The sequence below is a fragment of the Pleurodeles waltl genome, chromosome 4_1 (genome assembly GCF_031143425.1).
Source record: "Pleurodeles waltl isolate 20211129_DDA chromosome 4_1, aPleWal1.hap1.20221129, whole genome shotgun sequence".
Classification (NCBI taxonomy): domain Eukaryota; kingdom Metazoa; phylum Chordata; class Amphibia; order Caudata; family Salamandridae; genus Pleurodeles; species Pleurodeles waltl.
This window is the reverse complement of record NC_090442.1, coordinates 746,875,197-746,897,626: the sequence shown is the minus strand read 5'-3', so window position 1 is coordinate 746,897,626 and position 22,430 is coordinate 746,875,197. Positions and strand designations below refer to the sequence as shown.

The 22,430-nt window shown below is 43.1% G+C and overlaps 1 protein-coding gene across 1 annotated transcript in view; it reads left to right on the top strand.

The window, feature by feature from the left end:
- Nucleotides 1-22,430, top strand: part of PAX4 (paired box 4) — a 234,916-nt gene that overhangs the window by 145,931 nt on the left and 66,555 nt on the right. Inside the window, exon 5 of the mRNA XM_069227551.1 lies at nucleotides 8,135-8,225. Within this exon, the coding sequence (XP_069083652.1) occupies nucleotides 8,135-8,225 (91 nt within the window). The remainder of the gene's footprint in view (nucleotides 1-8,134; nucleotides 8,226-22,430) is intronic.

Here is a 22,430-nt window from a genome sequence, read left to right as displayed (position 1 = left end):
CTGCTCTGTTCCTTAGCTACCAAGGGTTCAACTCAAGCGTATTTGGTGACTTCAAGGATTGTGATTATTCCTTAAGGTGAATAGCCACCCACCCCAAATAATATTTCAGTTTCTTACATTTATAATTAGTTAAAACAATACTTTTAAAAACTTTCTTGTGTAAGGCATTTATTTCCTTTCAATACTATGTATAAATAAATATAACCTTGGATTATTGACCCCTAGTAATTTAGCCTTGTGCTCCCCACACAAATAACTTTTGTTTTCAGGACATGTGCGTGCACTTGCAAGTCTTTGTTTTAGATTTACTTCCACCAAAATATTACCATGATGCATACCTTCCAAAAAAGTACATTTTATTTCTACAATGGAAACATTTTTGGGATAGGGTCACAAATCCCGTATAATTGTTTGTCTAGCAGATTGTGGCATGTATCCCTTCTGTCCTTAAAGAACACACAGGACAGTGGCCGTGAGTCAGTGGGGATGTAATTGTCACCCCCTCGTTGTCTGCAGCTCATGGCAGTGGTGGACAAGATGCTGGTGCGACGCTTGAACAGGAAGCACATTTTCACCTTGCCTTTCGCTGATGTGCAAATGCTGACATGGAAAGCATTATAATGACCTAATTCTGGTATGGCTACTCATCCACTCAATCTATGCTTCTAAGACCCGCCAGGTAGTTTATATTCTCTTTTGTATTCACGGTACTCCCCAATATTATCCCTCCTAATTCAGGGGCATATGTAACTACATTAACAACGGTGTACTGTTGTCATGTACAGGAGACATTTCAGTAGTATCCAATTTCAAGAGAAAATCCAGATTTCTGCCATCTGTATTTTAACCGTAAGAATCTATTTACAGAAAGTCTACATGTATTCACTATTCGGATTAATCAAATATGTTTATTTTTGGTTGAAAAAAACATAAAATACTTTAAACATTCTAGAAACATATCATTTCACTTTCTCTACTGCAATGATTCTTGTGTGACTAATGCACAGCAACTCCTCTACAAAAGCTTAATAACAACTTTCATTCAGCAGAAAAGTCCAGCGAACACTCCTTCAATACGCTTGTAAACCCAAATTTGTAACAATAGGTTTTAGAAAAGGTGTACGGTGATGGATACAGTTGGGCACGTTTTCCTCGTTGTTTTCTTTAGGGACGAACCTCTTCATGCCACCACAAAGAGGGTCTGGCTGTAGCTCAGTTGCTATGGTTACCGTACAATCTAATGCGGGCCTGGTATTACAAAGATTTTCAGGGCTGTTTTGGCTTCCACTCCAGCCCTGCGTGGAAAATGTTCCGAAATTTTCTTTAGCAGTCAAAACAGATGGGAGGGATGCTTCCTTCTTTCTTCTTCTCTCCTTTTTCTGAACTTTAACTTGTAAGCAGTGGCTCCAGCATTAGCTACAGAATTTGTTCCTACAGTGCAACAACGTGAAGGCCTCTCTTGGTAACTCACCAGAGAATTGAACACATCCATTGGTTTCTTGACCACCCTACTGCAGTACAAAGACATTATGCAATCCTAAAAGGAAACAGGAGGCAGGGGACCACCGCAGAACCTGGAGACAGAGACTAACATTGCCTGAATGCTTCACTTGCCCAGATGTACAAGTAACCCCCATGATTGGCCATTTTCAATGCTGTCATCTTAAATTATACCATTTTAAAATCTTTGACACCTCTCTGTTTTCCGACTGACCACACACAGTGTCAAACTAGTCTCATTTTAATTAGTGTTGCACTGGGAGGGACGAGAAACACAGTTTTTGATAAAGTTTATAGTCTTTCGGGCCTCTAATTAGGCATCAAATCTTAAAAGAAATGACAAAATCAAAGGTCCAAAGTGCAAACAAACACGCACCTCTTGAGGAGATGGAATTCCTTGCAGCTGTCATTCTTATAACTCTCCTATATTCCACTTTGCTATCATGCAGACTACTCCGTTATATTCCACCCCTTATTATCTTACACCCCACTATTCTTAACTATACCCAACTAGATTCTGCTTTTCTGTGATTCACTGTACTGAAGTCCAATCTGCTCTTATTTACTTCACATATTTTCTTAAAGAGATTTTATCTACTTCACAGATAGAAAAATTAAGTTTTCATCTTTTCTTATTTAATGTAATGTCCTTTCACATCTCCCTCTCTCTTTAATGTTGTGGTGATGGACACTGCGACAAACAAATATGTTCTTGCCTGTGTGGCCTGGGTTACTACACATCTCACCCCAATAAAATCTGCACTTAGTTCAAAAGAGACAAATCTGTCATACTGCTGAAATAAATTCACATATTTGTGTCCAATACACGTGTGACACCTTACATCAGAACAAAATGTCCTCTAAAACGGGGTGTAATTTTTTGAATATTTGGCTATTCAAAAAAAAATATGGTTGGCTTTGAATTAGAAAAATAATAAGATTTATATGTGTTGTACTTGAAATGGTTTGTTAAAAACAAGCTACCCAAATTGAGTGGTCTTCTTGAGCTCAGCTCACTTGTCGATAATGTTTCAATTATCTAATAAGAAATATTGCACTTGTTGATTATAAGATGCACAAAATCAAGTGCCAGGCTTATTATGGAAAAAGGGAATCAACTCCTGAAAAACATTAATACTCTTTTTCCCAAATGAACACATCTTGTACCCTGCCAATGGACTGTAGGTGATATTGAAAGGCCACTCCAAAATAATATCTTATGGCACAGATTTCCGAAATGGAGTAGCCTCATCCCATCATATAGAACCCTGATCAATTATAAATCCAGAAGCTCACTCTCCTGTTCTAGGAATGGTAAAAACATTTTAGATAACAAGGTGGTTTCTCAAAAATAAAACTACACAAGTCTATGTGGAAATGTTTAAGATACTGGAGATAAAAAACAGATCTAAACATGTGTGGATCTACTTGTTTAAAAAACATAAACAGAGAATTACAATAGTGATTTGCTATAGAACTGCTTTTAAAAAATACAGAATAACGAGTCCAAAACTGAGCTAATGATAGACACTGGATTTAGTTATTGGGTTATAATGCTCAAGAGGGTACCCAGTAATAACGACAAATACTGGGAAGGTACACTGTCCTTATTATTAGGTTGTGACAATTTCCTCATTGCATTTCTTCGATTTTTCTTAACCTGAGGAACCTATTCACTTTTATTTGTGATCCATTCCGAAATTTTCTGGGAAAGCAACGAAAATTGTGTAACATAGAAACAAAATCTTGGAGATAATAACCATTTTGGTCAGTTTCAAACAAAAAAATGATAATTTCCCTCTGTGCCATCTAGTCATGTCGGGTTGAGCTTGTCTGAAAAATGGCTAACCATATGTCCAGAACACATTTTCATATTTTCAGGCTGCCATAAATGAACCAATGTTGAAAAGGGGAAGCAAAGATCACTACTATTTCACAACTCCCAGATATATTCCCAATCTGCTGTTATTTTTTTATCTGGCAACTTTTCTAATTCTTTGAACATGGTCTTCATTATCTGCGGTAGTAATACCTTTCCTAAAACCCCTAAGCAGTCCCTTACTCCCCTTCCAACTATGACTCAGTAAATCGTCTCCTTTTTTTCTCCAAAACACTGAAGTGCCTTGTTTTTGACCAATTCACTCATAACCTGTGCACTCCCCTTCAATGTGTCTTCTGTGTACTCTTCTAAGAGTACACTTACATTTCCAACTTCAGCATGGCAGACCATCATAATATCCATCCTAATACTTTCCTCCTTAGTGCCACATTTGACATTGTCAATCACCCCTACCTTTCTTTCTTCTCAGAACATTTTAGAAATCGCCAGCTCTGCCATTAACCTCTAAGCTTGTGCTCAATCTTTATCAGTTACTAGTAGCTTTAAATTATGCTCTCCCTCTGTGCTATGATATCTTGCCCATCAAGACTCACCCTGGGTCCATTTTTGTTTTCTCTGCACACCACCCCTCTTGATGACAACCCCTCATCATTGGTTTCTCAGACCACATCTACACTGATGTCACACATATGTCTTTTTTAATCTTCTTGCTCCTCCTCCAATCACATACATTGGATTGTCTCACAACTATTCACCACAGCCGAGCTCTACAATCATTCAAGTTGAATTCTTCTAAAACAGAGGTCTTGTAATGCCCTTCTTCATCTGCACCTGTCTGTTTACCACTTCCTATCAACTCCCCCTCACATTGGGCTCTCTGCCTTGCATATTGTCACTCTTGGCAATCCTGCTAGGCCATTGGAATCATCCATCTTTTCTTTCCCTGCTCCTACACCTCGAACCAAGCACTGAACATATCCCACCATTCTTCCCATTCCACAAAGTGAAGGCGTTGACTAATTCTCTTATTCTCAGATCACTTGTTCGCAGCAAACTGGATTATTGTAACAGTCTGCTCTCGGACCTGCCTAACTACCTAACTACCCCACTGCCCCAGTGCAGTCAGAAACTTGCCAAAGTGAGCTCCTCACAATCTTCCTAGGCACATTTCCACTCTTTCTTATGAGCATCGGGCTAGCTGGATCCCTAAAAAACGCAGAGTTAATCACTCTCATATATAAAGCTGCTCGTGGCTTGGAAACTTGACTGTCTTCCCCCATCCTTACCTGTGATAACCATACTAGTAACCTACGGGTTGTCAGCCGGATTCTTCTGGTCCCACCTAAGCAACCCAGTGGCACATCACGAGTCTAATCCTTCTGCCGATAGATCCCACCTCACTTGAACTCTCTTCCGGCTATCATCAGGGCCAGTCCCTCCCCTAAGAAATTCAAACCTGCCCTAAATATTTACCGCCTGACACTGGTTGATGGTCTGACATTTTGCATTAATATCTATGCCTGCCTTTTTTGATTCTGTGTGTATCAAGATTCAGTTTGATGTATCTGTCTGCCTCCGCGTTGCTCACTCTAGCATACGACGTGTACAACACCCTTTGCAAGCTTGAAACCAATCACCTTCTCAGGATGCTGTGTGCCACTGCAGTTCCATTAAAAGCACTTCTATTTGAAATTTCGTATGCTACTAAATAAATCTTGTTTTTTCAAATTAGTAGTTCCCTTTGTGGTAAAAAGGATATAACCTGTGAAACATTTTACCTTGCAACTTTTCCATTCTTGAGGTTCCCAATCATATTTATTTTTCTCTTCAAAATATATTTTTGCTTTTAGAACCTTTCAGGACCACTTTCTGTCATTACAGCCTTTCACGGATTTTGTCCAATAGTTTCATTATCGACACTTGGATCCAGTCTGCATTAATGTAAATAGTATAAATCTAGTTCTGGGTGGAATATCTGGTTTCGTGATGATTAGCCCAGGCCCACTCTATGAGTACGTCCCTAATCACATTTCTCCATTCTACTGTTTTGCCTTAGAGTATTTCCCCACTGTATCGTCCTTTAAATTGTGATTCATCTCATTCTTCCTTGCGCACCTCTGCATTGGCTTAAATAAGGTATTTTCTTATTGCATTTTAGTAATCGATATTATCGCACGCTAGAGGGGAGAGTGTTGATACACTAGAAACTACATCAGCTCATGTCCATTTTCTGCTTGTTTTAGTGTTGCAGATTGCTTGTTTATTTCTATGTTTTATGTTGTCGATAAAAAACTAAACATATGACCTATTTAAAAGCTCCTATACCTAAAAATGGATCACTGTGACCTTGGTTTCATATTCTGTTGTTTTTCTGAATATAATTTATCTAAAAAATATAGATTGATTAACTGCCAATCTCCTACTGATACACGCCATTCATTGAGAAGAGGCATTTATGTCTATTTTGACCGCTGAGTGTTCTGACTCACGCTTTTATTCCGTCTCGGAGCTTATTATTCTGTGTAGAGCAGAGTACAAATATAGTGCCTTTTAAGCATTTAATAAAGATTAAGTGTCTTTATGATTTGATGGATGATACTCTGCCCATGAAGATGATGGAGGACATTACCTCCGTCATCCTGACAGACTACTGTCCCTCAAATTAACAGGTGACCCCCCGCCCAGCGGTCATCTATGTACACTATAAGGAACTGCTGTCACGGCAGCTCCTTTCACTGTAAAAAATGCTTGGTGGACGGCTGCCTTGGATTTCCCAGCTGCTACCAAGCGCTTTCCAAGTTTTTTTTTTTCAGAAACAAAATCCCAAATTGGGAGTTTGTTTCTGGGGAACAAAAAAACCGAATGACTTCCACTCCCTGGGAGCTTTCTCCCATGGTTTTAGGTTCATTTTTTTTTTTTCTTTCCCTCATCGCCAGGCTTTTCCTGGTGGTGAGTTCCCAAAAAATAAACGTTACACCATCTGTCCTAAATAGGCTAAGGGATGTAAGGTTTTTCCTTGACAGCCCCTACTCCTCTGTGTCATTCTAGGAAGTCCCATCTAAGTAGCCAACAGGGCTCAGTTGATGAAAAACTTAAGGTCTAAATGAGTCCGGCAGATCTCGGGTTTAAAGTACAGCGTAATTCATTGTATTTGCTATGGGATACAATGTCTGCCAAACTCTAAACAGGATCATAATTCTCTGAACTCTGCATTATACAGTTTACCTATGTAAAGTTTGAATAAAACGTAATGCTTTGTACTCACTTCAAGAGATGACAGTGCTCTATTAATCAACAGAGGGTCACTGTAGACATAAAACAAAGGAGCAGCTTTATAGAAAGTGGCGCGGCACTGAGTGCCGCGCCTCTTTCCCTGCGTTCCTTAGCACCACCCTCCCACCACCATGTGTGCGCTGTATTTTAATATGGCGTACCATGGCGCAGGGCAGGGGGCAATAGCGTAATTTTTCATGATGCTATTGACTCTGCAGGAGTAACGCCAATATTTTGCCATTTACTTAGGGGCCCATTTTAGATAATGGAAGCCCCCTTTTAACTCCTGCTCTGAGCAGGCATTAAAAGTGCCTAAAAATGGCACAAGGAAATCTCCTAGATTTCCTTGTGCCATTTTTGTGGTGCCCCTAATGGGGGAACGCCCCCTTTGCATACATTATGCCTGGCGCAGGCATAATGTAGCGCAAAGGGTTACAGAGTGGCACAATGCATGCATTGCGCCACTCTGTAAATACGGCACAGAGATTTTGGGCTCGTTGGGCCACATTAACATAAAAAATAATGATGCTAATGTGGTGTAAGATGGCGATAGGGGACCATAAATATGCCTCAGAGTTTTTTAGATACAACCAAAGTGGAGCAAAGATAACTGCAGGGAATAAGGGATTAATTATTTGGTATATCTGTTATGCTTATTGGTTGAAAGAGTTCAGACTGAAGCAACTGAGAGAGCGAGACCCCGTCTCCTGTTTTGACCAGACTGCATCTGTGGGTACACTAGGAATGCTCTTGATGCTTCTTGTTCACTGTCAGCACGGAGGAGCTTTACCCTTGTGCATGGTAGAGCCAGATAATAAGAGAGATGAAAAGCAGCGCACATGCAAATAGACCTTTTAGCATTGGTGGCTCCCCCGCCGCCAGCAGCAGAAGCTGCAAACCTTTCCCAACAAAAGGAATGTTTATTATCCTTTTGTTGTGAAAGGGGCAGGGCCAATGGGGATGACGGGGATTAGGGCAGTGCACTGTGCAGTCCCCTCAGTGTGCATGTATGTTGGGCCGGCCGAACACACACGCGCACTGTGCTCTCTCCAGCCTGGTACTGTGTTGCCAGGCTGGAGCGAGCAGGCACAGGCTCCCAGTCTGCCTAGGAGCGGCCTGGCTGGGCGCTCTCAGCCAATCCTAACCCTGCTCTGAGCAGCATCAGGATTGGCCGCAGGGCATACTGGGAGCCTGTGCCTTCCGGCAGTGATGAAGGAAAGAGGAACGGCGCGGCGGCGGACCAGGTAAGTTTTTATTTTTATTATAATTTTTTTAATTAAATGCCCCCACCCCTCCCCCACGCATGCCGCACCCACCCCCCCCCCCTTCAGAGCGCAGCGAGCCACAACTGCCTTTTAGTCAGGTCCAGATAAGCCACTTACTTCCTTACATTTCACTCTGCCATCATTTACTTTACTCCACTACATTTCCATGTACTGTTCAAAGAATCTTCATGATCTCTGCTACTGTTCTTTTTTACACAACCCCTAAGTCTTGTAACCTGTATTCCTTATGCCCTAGGTCTCCTCGATAAACAGGATTCTGAGGAATTTGCATATGGACCCAATTCTTTCAGATGTATATAACTGCATGGCAGCCTCTTCTTCACCAGGTATGGCTCAGTTCCTATATAGGGTCCATAGAATATCATAGACTCGTCAGAAAATCTCCCACTTTCACAGTAGTCAATTCCACAAGCTACCAGTAGCAACAACAGAAGGGTTTATTTACAAGGAGCTGAAAACATTTCCTTTCTATTTTTATAGCCCTATTTTATCCGTTTTTTAAGCTGCATTACTAGTAAAGTGGTTTGAGTATTTAAAAAAAAAAAAACTTTAGACATTCAATGAAAAACACAAAAGTTTAAAGGGACGTTATAGTTAGGTGAAAATGTCAGTTGAAACAAACTATTGTAAATTAACAAAACCATTGAAATTCACCAGTTGTTGTTATTTCAAGTATTTGTATCTTGTGCCCTAAAGGAACTATAACTCAGACCCCAGTCATGCACAGTGCTGTCAACAATAATTTCAATTAGGGTTTTTCCATCCTGTTTTCAATGATGTCATAGAACATGTCAAAAGTGATGTAATATGGGCGGCAGTTAGCAGTGCATGGTAAGGACTCCCAGGTCCTTAATGTTTTGGGGGGCCACCAGGGAAGCCCCAGAGCCCTCGCAACCTTGCTGGCTCCCCTGCCAGCACCCATCCTGGGTGCCAGCAGAAGGTGGCAATTCTTTAAAAAAAAAATCATTTTTCAATTATCAGGGAGGAGGCATGCCCCCTAGCCTTTACAGGCCTGAAGGCCCCATCGCCTGGAGCTCTATTGTTTTTATGGGGAGGTGGGAGAGTGGCCCTTCTCCTTGAGCCTTTACAGCCCCAGGGACGCCATCCCCTCGGGCCATATTTTTTTTTAAGAGGAAATGGTATGTGCCCCCCTCCTGAGTCTTTACAGGCCCCAGTGGCACCCATCCCCTGGGCTATCATGGGCAAGGAAATAGTGTCCCAGGAATGGGCTCCTTGGGATACAGGAGAGGAGCTAACCTCAGGCTATAGGGTCCCGGGGCCTTTCAAGACTCATTAAAGGGGGCTATGAGACTCGTCTCCTGTAATTAACTAGAGGTCCAACGGCATAGGGTCCCCAAGGTCCTGTTGAGGCCTGAGAAGGAAAGCCTTGCACCGCCTCTTCTTTAACTGAAGCTTGGCCTCAGATCCTCTCCCCTGTAATTAAATAGCAGCCCTGGGGAATGGGCTACCCAGGGCCGTGTGAGCCAGGAAGTGGGTCCATGCAACCCTCTCCCCTTTAATTGAAGCTCAGCTCTTAAGAATGAGGTCCTAAGACCTCCTAGAGACAAATGCTCTGCCCCAGGCTCTTTCTTACCCTAGTGGAGTTTTCATGTGATGCGCAGGAGGTCGCACTTTTCTTTTTAAATTTTGCAGCTCTACTTCAAATTTGCTGCAAAATTAAACAAAACATGTTTTTGGCCCTAGAGGGCAGGGTCCATTAGGCATCCCTACCGTGCAACCTTATTTTAGTTTTTTTACCATTTTAGCAGGACTCAGGACTAAGGGCCTGATTATGAGTGTGGTGGCCCTTGGACCGCCACACTTGCGGTGGCTGTTGGACTGCCGTGTTTGTGGCATTCCAATTGCCACATTACGAGGTTCTACCACCATCTCTGCTGGGATCGGAGATGCCAAAGGGCTGACAGCTGGTGCAGGTTGCTATCAGCCAGGGCAGCGCTGACCTCAGCACCGCTCTGCTGATTACAACCTGGTTCTCCGCCAGCCTTTTCATGGTAGCTTCCCTGCAATGAAAAGGCTGGCACAACAGCTGCAGGGGGCCACAGGGGGGGCCCTGCATTGCCTAGACATGGGCATCCCGCATGACATGGGCATCCTCCTGCCCAGCACCCTCATAATGTGCACTGTCAACTGTGCAGATAGTGCACATTGCGAGGGTGCTGGTGCCCCCTGAGGCGGCAGCATTGCCGCCGGTTCTATTACGAGCCGGAGACAATACTGCCGCCACTTTCCCGCTGGGCTGAAACCTTGGTTTCCGCCGGTCAGCCCAGCGGGAAAGTCATAATGGGGCCGGTGGGCCACCCTGACTGGAGGTTGGCGGACTGGTGTTGCAGTCCACCAAACTCGTAATCAGGGCCTAAACACTAAGTTGGCTGCTGCCACATCGTTGTTGATGTTGTGGCAGCCAATCAGATCTCATCTTGAGGTCTGTCAGCTCCATGCATCCTCCATGGCGTGGAATATCTATATTTTTAGCCTTAATTCGTCTAATCCTACTGAATGGATTTACTACAAATCATAAAAATCACGCTTTCAGGGCCAAGATCTAGATTTCTGCCCAATTTCTTGGAATTCTGGTCCGAAGTTTTTGTAGTATCCACTGTTAAATTTTCCTGTGGAAAAATAAATAGGGAAAACTTGTTTTGGGGCCTCCCTTTGCTTTGCCCACCGCTTCATGAACCACCCTCAAACTTTCCAGGAAGGAGTTGAGGTGGATGAGACATTTTTTGGAAAGCTTTTTTTTAATTTTGTCAAATCGCATCAAAGTTATTAGAAAAACAAAAAAATGTTTTTCCTACCAATCACAATCGCAACTATAACTACCCAGTGGTGACTGCCACTGGGTGATATTAGGTATGAATGTATATACTTGAGTGTATATATGTATAAATAGATATACATATGAGACATATAGACTTATACACATATATAGTCTCGAGGACAGTTGACTTTTAACTTATTTTAGAATAAATAAGTTTCACTTTGTGGGCTCATAATTAACATATGCATTATAACTGATACATATAAATATTTAATTTAAACATATTTTAATAACATTTAAGGTAATTTATTTAACAAACAACATATTATGAAGAAGTGTTATTAAATTATTTTAGGTATAAATTGTTATATTTCAAAAAAACATTAAAATGCTGGGAAACTGCATTAAAAATGTAAATATGTGTTTTTTTTTTATTTAAGGGAGTTAAGACATTTAAGGGGTCATTATGACCCCGGTGGTCGGAGATAATGTGGTGGTAGTACAGCCACATTATGACATTGGCGGGTTGGCCAATGTACCACTCCGACCACCATGGCGGTAGCAGCCGCCGGGCTGGAGATAACCATCTCCAGCCCAGCGGCCGATATTGTGCCGCCGGCGGTATCATGACCCTGCCTACCGCCATGGTTTCCGTGGCGTTCGTAACACCATGAAAACCATGGCGGTAGGCCCTATCAATGACGGGTAATTCCTTCCCTTTCACTGATAGGAGGCCCCCTCTTCCCCCCCAACACTTCCCAGACACTTCCTACCCCCTATCATCTACGCTCCCCCATACACACACACACGCAGACGCACACTCATTCACACAGACATACACACATACATACACACATGAATTCATTAATTCACGTCCACATCTGCACACTCAACCACACTTACATGCAGACATGCATTCCCATTTCCATTCATACACGCACTCACACACATGCATACATGCACGCAAACAACACTAAACACACACTTGCATTCACACACACACTCACACCTACATGCACACACACCCACACACAACACCCCTCACCCCCCTCCCCTGTCGGAAATGCGACTTACCTGGATCCAGGGGGTCTTCCAGCCCCGGACGGGTTGCTGCTACCGCCAGCAGCGCCCGCCAGCAGAACACCGCCAGGCTGTATTATTTGTCATAATATGGCTGGCGGCGGTCTACTGGCGTGGCGCTGCTAATGGTAGCAGCGCCACCTTACCACCATCTGCCAGTACGGCCACAGCCGGATTTCCGCCCTTCTTGTGGCGAAAACCGGCTGTGGTCATAATTGGGTGAGCGAATGGTAGCCATGGCAATGGTCTATTGGCGGCCATCGCCACGGCGGTAGGCAGCATTTACCGCCAATGTTAAAATGAGGGCCTTAGCATTCATGGGTGAGTAGTCTTTAGTGGTAGTTTGGAGCAGTTATGGTTCTGGGGTGGTAGTGGTTAGAGATAGTATGAGAGTTTTAGGGTTCATGGTGGGTTCAGATAAGGGTAGCAAGGAGTTTTTAGATTTCATGGTACGGAAGAGTGAAAGACCACTAATGACATTTTAAGGTTCACTGGTAGGTAGTGTTTAGGGCTAGTATATGGATTTTAAGGTTAATGAATGGGTAGTGATTAGGGGCTGTAAGAGGTTTTTCGAGTTCAATGATGGGTAATGCGCGGGAGTCATACATGTTTTTTAAGATTCAGGAATGGGAACTTCAAATGAGTTTTTAGAGTTCTGGAATGTACAATGTTTAGGAATAGCAGGGGGTATTTAGGGTTGAGGGATGTGCAACATTATGAGTAGTAAGACGTTTTAGAGATCAGAGATGGGTAGTTGAGGTAGCTTGAAGTTTTAGGGTCATGCAGTGATAGGAAGTACTAAGAAGTAGTATGGCACGTTTTGAATTCAGAGATGGATGGGCAGTGTTTTTGGGGCAGTAAGGGGTTATGGAACAGGAATGGGTAGTGTTTTTGGGGCAGTAAGAGGTTTTTAAGGTTTGGATGTAAGAATACAGTAATGAATTAATGTTAATATAGTTAAAATAATAACTATAATAAACTAAAGTTACTTTTCCCTTATAATCCTGTGTTAGAGTAGAATTTAAAATATATAGAGAATATAAATATGTATATAGATGGATAGATTCACTGAAAAAAGCAAATGTTAAAGTTAAATTATAGTTAGGTAAACATATGGCTAAAAAATAGAATTTTAAACTAAAACAACACTGAAATTCACCATAGTTTACTGAGCTATCTGAACCTTGTGTCCCTGCCATACAGTGTCTATGACCTCACATATTACATCACTCATGACATGTTCAATGGCATCATTGATGGTCTCAATAAGTTGTCCCCAGGTCAAAGGCTGTGCGTAGTAGGGGCTTCACTATCTAACAGGGTTTGGGAGTCTGTAGGTAGTGGGCTGTCTGTGAAAAGGTGTGCACAGAGTGCTGGCTGTGCGTAGAAGGAACTTAACAATCTAATGGGGTCTGGATGCCTGGAGGGAGTGTCCTTGCCCTGATGATTTGTGCACAAGGTGGAGGCTGTGTGTAGTTGGTGTTTGGACACCTAATGGGGCTTGGGTGTCTGGTGATAGAGGGCTATCCTTAAAGAGTTTTGAACATTGTGAAGGCCGTGTGTAGTTGCGTCTCTGGGCACCTAATGGGGCTTGGGTTTTTAGAGGTAGTGGACCTTCTGTGAAAATTTGAGCACATTACGAAGGATGTGGGTGGTAGGGGTCTGGCCACCTAATAGGGCTTGCATGTCTAGTGGCAGTAGGCTAAAGTCTAATCATTTTATGCATCCACATATGTTTATGATACTTATGCTTTATATGGTACTGTGACATTTAGTACTTATTTACATATTTCAAAGGCTGCACTGATTTGCAGAGTAATTTGAACAGCCGTATGGTAGATGTTGTGATTGGTGATGTCATCCTAGATTTCATTTAAGATGTCATCAATTGTGTCATTGAACATATCATTAGTGATGTAATATGTGATGTCATAAGCAGTGCATGGTAAGGGCATAAGTTATAGTTAGCTCAATAAAGAATAACTGGTGAATTTCAGTTTTGTTCGGTATAGAATTGTATTTTTTAACTGATGTTTTCACCTAGGCATAACATCACTTTACCTTGGTGTTTTTTTGTGTGAATTTCTAGGGTTTTGTTTTTAACATGAAGTAAGATATTATTACCAGACTTAATTTTAGCATCACTGTAATCTTTAATCTTTCAGTGAATTTCAGAGTTTTTCTTTTAACAAAACGTAAGATCTTATTACCCTACAAAGCTATAATGTCAATTTATTCTTTGTTTTTTTCGGGGTCTTTTTTTGGTTTTCTCAATGTAAATGCAAGGTATGATCTTATTACCATATCTAACTTCAACATCCCTAGCCTATGGCAGGCAGGCCTTCTACCCAACCTCACTCGGGATGGCCAACTCCCCCATGCATGGCCTGCCAATGAGAGCGCACATCACAATATGAAGGGGTGTCATTTTAAATAAGTTGGGTCTACTGGCTTTGTCAAGGAGACTTCTCGTCAGTATATAAAAGGCCGATCCATTGGTTTTGTCAAAGGGTGACCTCATCAATATACAAGGCAAGACGATTTGCTTTGTCAAAAGGTCAGAACATCAATATATTAAAGTCAGGCCTATTGGCTTTATTGGGTGGTCACAAAACACACATCAACATATACAAAGCAGACCTATTGGTTTTGTCAAAATATCTCCACAGTAAATTGTCACTAAAATCAATAACCATAACCATAATCTAATGCATTAATTATCAATACACACATGACAGTGCTCAATAACACTGATAATAATGGTAACCTCAAAAATATTTTAAAGAAAGCAGTCTTAATTAAACCAATTATGAACATATGCTTGAAAATTTCTTTAATACTCTTCAGACTACATAATGCAGCCATAGGACTGACCACAAGGGGACCCCACAGTCCAGCTGAACAGCATACACCTTCTGCTCAAAGTCTTAAAAAAATTATGAAAAACTCTCCTCGGGTCATGTATTCAATGACCCAGGGGACTTACAGCAACGTTTTTTAACATGTTTCTATGGGTGCTTCCTGCAACACCCTACAACATTTAAATAAATTGTTGGTGGTACTTCTGCCCCTCCTTGTAGCACAACAACAAAAGAAAAATACAAATATAAAGCAATTCCTGGGTATTATGGACTGAAATGGAAAGGCTGGTGGAAAGCCAGTGCAGCGGCCCCCCTGCCCGCACCCTCATAATGCTCAATGTCTGCAATGCAGACAGTGCGCATTATGAGGATGCTGCTGTGTGACGGCATTGCCCTCGGCTGAGGGAGCAGAGGCCAATGCTGCTACATACAATGGTGGAAACATCGTAATATGACAGGGATTGAGGCGGCCGGCTTGACGGTGACCTCATCCCTGTGACTTTGGCGGTCCAACGGTTGGGCCGCCAATGTCATTATCAGGCCCATAGGGCCTTATTACGAGTCTGGGAATGGCGGTCCGACCGACACATTACCACCCTGGTAGTCGGACCGCCATCACCACCTGGAACATGGATCCCAACGGGCTGACGGCGGTTGGACTCATGGTCTGCCACGGCAGCACTGAACTCAGCGCCTCTGTGCTGATCATGGCCCCTGTTTCCACCAGCCTTTCCATAGAAGGGACCGTGCCATGGAAAGCCTGGTAAAAACACAGTGCTTGGGGCCACAGGGGGACCCCTGCACTGGCCAGGCCTGTGGCATGGGCAATGCACAGCCCCCCTACCCAGTACCCTCTAAATGTGTACTGTCTGCTTTGTAGACAGTGCTTATTCCGAGAGTGCTGTAGTGCTATGGTATTGGCCTGGAGCCGAGACCAATATCTGAGCACTGTTGCCGCCAGGCTGACCGACGGAAATATCGTAATACAATGTTCCCGCCGGTCAGCCAGGTGTGAACATCGTAATACAGCAGGGGGAGGCAGCTGGGTTGACGGCCCCCTGATCCCTGAGAGTTTTACCAAACTCGTAATGAGTCCCTTATTCTTTTGTGTCTTGGTGCTGTTTGTCACCAATACAAGTGTGTCTTAAAGGCATGTACCTGGTATTTGCTTAGTTATTACAGCAACTTATCTCATACCGAATGGCAGAACTGTTTTTGGTCTATGACAACAGTAACATGTCCTCAGCAGTGATATCAGTATATCTGGTAGCAATACCCTGCTTCGAAAGCTCCCTAAGATAGTGTTGGCTGTTAACCCCTTCCCCGCCATGGACGTAATGGTTACATCCATGGCAGCACCCGTGTGGCGCCATGGATGTAACCATTACGTCCTGCTACCGGCCCTCGGGGGAAGCGCTAGCGCTCCCCCCGAGGGCCGCCCCCCCCCCCCCCAGGCCAGGGCTGAAAGGGGAATCCCTTCCCTTTCAACCCCCGACCCCCCACCCCCCGTGACGTCAGCGCACGAGCGCACGCTGACAATCACAGAGCCTCCCCCATCGCGCTGGAAGCTCAGCTTCCAGCGCGATCGAAAGAGAAATGCTCAGCATTTCTCTTTCGATCACGTGGGGGAGGCAAGGAGAGGCTTCAAAGGGAAGGAAATGTATTTCCTTCCCTTTTAAGTGTCTCCCAGGGTTTCAAAAGCCGGATTGCTTGCAATCTGGCTTTTGAAACCCCACTAGACTTTTTTTTTGAAACCCCACTAGACTTTTTTTTTTTTTTTTAAGTGACATAAGGGAGCGACCCCTTGGGCAAGGGTCGCTCCCAGGGGGTCATTTTTTTTAAGGCCTTTTCTGCCCCCACTGGGGGCAGATCGACCTATTATTAGGCCGATCTGCCCCCGGGGAGGCAGAAACCTCTAGACTCCAGGGATACTTTAGGTTTTTTTTGTTTTTTTTCTGTGTTTTGTTTTGTGTTTTAGGTGTGGGGAGCGACCCCTTAGGCAAGGGTTGCTCCCATAGGGGGCAAATTATAGTTAGGCCATTTCTGCCCCCCTTGGGGGCAGATTGGCCTATTTTTATGAGGCCAATCTGCCCCCAAGGGGCATAGAAACCACTAGACACCAGGGAGTTTTTTTTTTTTTTTTTTCACGTAAGGGAAGCGACCACTTAGGCAAGGTTCGTTCCCCTGGGGGTCAAATTTATTTTAGGCCATTTCTGCCCCCCATGGGGATTTTTTGTTGTTGTTGTTGTTTTACAGATGGGGAGCGTCCCCTTAGGCAAGGGTCGCTCCCCTGGAGGGGCAAATTGTATTTAGGCCATTTCTGCCCGCTTTGGGGGCAGATCGGCCGATTATAGGTCTATCTGCCCCCAACGGGGGCAGAAACCACTAGGCACCAGGGATCTTTTTTTTGTGCTGTCACGCAAGGGGAGCGACCTTGTAGGCAAGGGACGCTCCCCGGGGGGGGGGGGGGGAGGGGGAATTTATTTTAGGCCATTTCTGCCCCCCCTGGGGGCAGATCGGCCTATTGTTATTAGGCCGATCTGCCCCCGGGGGGGCATAAACCTCTAGGCGCCAGGGCAAACATTTTTTCTTTTTTTTTTGTTTGTTTTTTTAGAGATGGGGAGCGACCCCTTAGGCAAGGTTCGCTCCCCTGGAGGGGCAAATTGTATTTAGGCCATTTCTGCCCGCTTTGGGGGCAGATCGGCCGATTATAGGTCTATCTGCCCCCAACGGGGGCAGAAACCACTAGGCACCAGGGATCTTTTTTTTGCGCTGTCACGCAAGGGGAGCGACCTTGTAGGCAAGGGACGCTCCCCGGGGGGGGGGGGGAGGGGGAATTTATTTTAGGCCATTTCTGCCCCCCCTGGGGGCAGATCGGCCTATTGTTATTAGGCCGATCTGCCCCCGGGGGGGCATAAACCTCTAGGCGCCAGGGCAAACTTTTTTTTCTTTTTTTTTTTTGTTTGTTTGTTTTTTTAGAGATGGGGAGCGACCCCTTAGGCAAGGTTCGCTCCCCTGGAGGGGCAAATTGTATTTAGGCCATTTCTGCCCGCTTTGGGGGCAGATTGGCCGATTTTAGGTCAATCTGCCCCCAAGGGGGGCAGAAACCACTAGGCACCAGGGATCTTTTGCTGCGCCGTCACGCAAGGGGAGCGACCTTGTAGGCAAGGGTCGCTCGCCCGGTGGGGTGGGGTGGGGTGGGGGGGGAATTTATTTTAGGCCATTTCTGCCCCCCCTGGGGGCAAATCGGCCTATTGTTATTAAGCCGATCTGCCCCCGGGGGGGCAGAAACCTCTAGACGCCAGGGAAATTTTTTTTTTGTGTGTTTTTTTTTTTTGTTTGTTTGTTTTTTTAGAGATGGGGAGCGACCCATTAGGCAAGGGTCGCTCCCCTGGGGGGCAAATTGTATTTAGACCATTTCGGCCCCCCTTGGGGGCAGATTGGCCGATTTTAGGTCAATCTGCCTCCAAGGGGGCAGAAACCACTAGGCATCGGGGATTTTCTTTTGGTGCCAATGTCACGCAGGGGGAGCGACTCCGTAGGCAAGGGTTGCTCCCGGGCAGGGGTTGGGGGGGCAAATTTATTTAGGCCAATTCTGCGCCCCCGGGGGCAGATCGGCCTATTGTTATTAGGCGGATCTGCCCCCAGGGGGGGCAGAAACCTCTAGGCGCCAGGGCAAATTTTTTTTTTTGTTTTTTTTTTTGTTTTGTTTGGTACTTAGAGATGGGGAGTGACCCATTAGGCAAGGGTCGCTCCCCTGGGGGGCAAATTGTATTTAGACCATTTCTGCCCCCCTTGGGGGCAGATTGGCCGATTTTCATCGGGAGACTTGGGGGAACGCTGGGTGGAAGGAAATTTGTGGCTCCTCTCAGATTCCAGAACTTTCTGTCACTGAAATGTGAGGAAAATGTGTTTTTTTAGCCAAATTTTGAGGTTTGCAAAGGATTCTGGGTAACAGAACCTGGTCAGAGCCCCACAAGTCACCCCATCTTGGATTCCCCTAGGTCTCTAGTTTTCAAACATGCACAGGTTTGGTAGGTTTCCCTAGGTGCCAGCTGAGCTAGAGGCCAAAATCTACAGGTAGGCACTTTGCAAAAAACACCTCTGTTTTCTTTCAAAAAATGTGATGTGTCCACGTTGCGTTTTGGGGCATTTCCTGTCGCGGGCGCTAGGCCTACCCACACAACTGAGGTATCATTTTTATCGGGAGACTTGGGGGAACGTTGGGTGGAAGGAAATTTGTGGCTCCTCTCTGATTCCAGAACTTTCTGTCACCAAAATGTGAGGAAAACGTGTTTTTTTAGTCAAATTTTGAGGTTTGCAAAGGATTCTGGGTAACAGAACCTGGTCAGAGCCCCACAAGTCACCCCATCTTGGATTCCCCTAGGTCTCTAGTTTTCGAAAATGCATAGGTTTGGTAGGTTTCCCTAGGTGCCAGCTGAGCTAGAGGCCAAAATCTACAGGTAGGCACTTAGCAAAAAACACCTCTGTATTCTTTAAAAAAATGTGATGTGTCCACGTTGTGTTTTGGGGCGTTTCCTGTTGCGGGCGCTAGGCCTACCCACACAAGTGAGGTATCATTTTTATCGGGAGACTTGGGGGAACATAGATTAGCAAAACAAGTGTTATTGCCCCTTGTCTTTCTCTACATTTTTTCCTTCCAAATATAAGAGAGTGTGTAAAAAAGACATCTATTTGAGAAATGCCCTGTAATTCACATGCTAGTATGGTCACCCCGGAATTCAGAGATGTGCAAATAACCACTGCTCCTCAACACCTTATCTTGTGCCCTTTTTGGAAATACAAAGGTTTTCTTGATAGCTATTTTTCACTCTTTATATTTCAGCAAATGAATTGCTGTATACCCAGTATAGAATGAAAACGCACTGCAGGGTGCAGGTCATTTATTGGCTCTGGGTACCTAGGGTTCTTGATGAACCTACAAGCCCTATATATCCCCGCAACCAGAAGAGTCCAGCAGACGTAACGGTATATTGGTTTTAAAAATCTGACATTGCAGGAAAAAGTTACAGAGTAAAACGTAGAGAAAAATTGCAGATTTTTTCACCTCAATTTCAATATTTTGTTTTTTCAGTTGTTATTTTCTGTAGGAAACCCTTGTAGGATCTACACAAATTACCCCTTGCTGAATTCAGAATTTTGTCTACTTTTCAGAAATGTTGCGGTTTCTGGGATCCAGCATTGGTTTCATGCCCATTTCTGTCACTGACTGGAAGGAGGCTGAAAGCACAAAAAATCGTAAAAATGGGGTATGTCCCAGTAAAATGCCCAAATTGTGTTGAAAAATTGGGTTTTCTGATTCAAGTCTGCCTGTTCCTGAAAGCTAGGAAGCTGGTGATTTTAGCACCGCAAACCCTTTGTTGATGCCATTTTCAGGGAAAAAAAACACAAGCCTTCTTCTGCAGCCCCTTTTTCCCATTTTTTTTAAAAAAACGAAATGTTCACTGTATTTTGGCTAATTTCTTGGCCTCCTTCTGGGGAACCCACGAAGTCTGGGTACCTCTAGAATCCCTAGGATGTTGGGAAAAAAGGACGCACATTTGGTGTGGGTAGCTTATGTGAACAAAAAGTTATGAGGGCCTAAGCGTGAACTGCCTCAAATAGCCAAAAAAAAGGATTGGCACCTGAGGGGGAAAAGGCCTGGCAGCGAAGGGGTTAATATTGTGTCAAAAATATCCCCTGACACAAACATTATCATAAATATATTGTGGTGACAAGAACAGTGTGTTACGGAACAAAGCAGGTAAGAATAAGTTATTTAATATTTTTTATTATAATTGTATATAATATTGATTTTGTATTATTTTGTAATGTTTTATGATTTTGTGTGGTTTAAGTGACTAATATGTTAACTATAGTTATCTGTAATTTTTTAGTAGTTATAATGTTGGTAATATTTTTAAAGTTTAGTTTTTTATTTTATTTTATTTTTAGCTTATGGCTGAGTTGTTGGCTTTGTTGGCTTTGAAAGAAAGTAGATTGGAAAGATATTTTAATATATATTTGCATACTTTTTTACAATTTGTTATAATTTATTAGTTAATTAGATGATTAATTACATAAATTATGTAAATATTACATAATTTAATTAAATGTACTTACAGGCATATTTATGAAAAGTGGCGTTGCACACAGTGCAGCCCCACTTTTCTTGCTCCCTTTATCGCCTCCTACTGCCACCATGTGTGCTCCATATTTAAAATACAGCACTCCATGGCGCAGGGTAGGGGTCAATAGCATCATTTTTCATGACGCTATTGATGTACTTTGCAAGAGTAGCGCCAAAATGTTGGCGCTACTCCTGCAGATTACGGAGGGGCCCATTGTGAACAATGGCGTGCCCCCTCTTAACGCCTGCTCTAAGCAGGCATTAAAAGTGCCAATAAAAATGGCACAAGGAAATCTGTTGAACACCCCCTTTGCATACATTATGCCTGGTGTAGACATAATGTAGCACATATCGTTACAAAGTGGTGCAATGGAAGCTTTGTAAAAATGGCTCGGGCATTTAGGCCTCGTTGGGCCACATTAGCGTCAGAAAAAATTATGCTAATGTGGCTCACGGAGGCGCTAGGGGCTCTTAAATATGCCCCTTAATGTTTTAAAGTAATGTAATGTGTTCAATTGGTTTATAAGATTTTTAGTTATATAGATAATTAATTCATTAATTAGTTAATTTAAAAAAAAATATTTCTTCCTTATTTTGTTTTGTAAAAGATTTCCTATTTCTTTATTTTTTTTTATTCATTTGGTACCATGGGCATACTTAGAGAAATTGTATTTATGAATGTAACTTATAAATATATTTTATATTTTATATTAATTTGTAATGTTATTTTTTAGAGATATTTTACTTTTGTTACTGTTTGTAGTAGAAATATTAACTCTGTCCATCTGAGGTTCAACACTTTCCAAATTTGAATTCCCAAATCCAAGCTAACCCTATTTTTGCTTACATTGGAGTGGGAATATTAAATGTCACCCCTCCCCACAAAAGCCCAGTACTTGTCCTACTGTTGCTTGAGTTCGATTGGGAGTAGTAAATCTGACCCCTTCAAAGCTTAACATTTTTCCTAACATTGCTTTGATTGGAGTGAGCATATTTAATCCAAACTTTCCATACTGTTGCTTAGCTTGGAGTGGAAATAGTAAATCAGACACCTCTATTCCTCCTGTTGTTTAGGTTGGAGTGAGAACAGTAATCTGACACCTCCAAGGTCTAATACTTTCACGAGCCTTGTTTAAGTTGTACTGAGAATAATACATCTGGCCCCTCCAAAGTACGGTGCTGTCTGTATTGCTGCTTATATTGGAATTGAAAAAGTAAATTGGGCCTCTCCAAAGTCTAATGCATTCCTTGTTGTTGCTTACCTTGTAGTGGTACATTTGGCTTCTCCAAAGTCCAATCATTTTCCTACTGTTCCTGGAATGGGAATAGTAAACATTGTCCCTCCATAGTCCAACGCTTTCCATACTGATGCTCATGTTGGAGTGGCAAATCTCACCCCTCTAAGTCCAATACTTTCATCAGTGTAGCTTAAATGTGAATTAGAATATTAAATCTGCCCACCCACAATGACAAATCCTTTCCCTACTCTTGATTAAATTGGAATGGGAATAGTAAATCTGACCCCCTCCAAAGTCCAACACTTTCCCTTCTGCACCTTACGTTGGATTTGGGAATAGTAAATTTTATGCTTCTGAAGTGGTACACTTTTCCTTTTGTTTTGTAGATTGAAATGGGAGTGGTAAATTGTATTCCCCAAAATTTAACATTTTCTTTACATTTT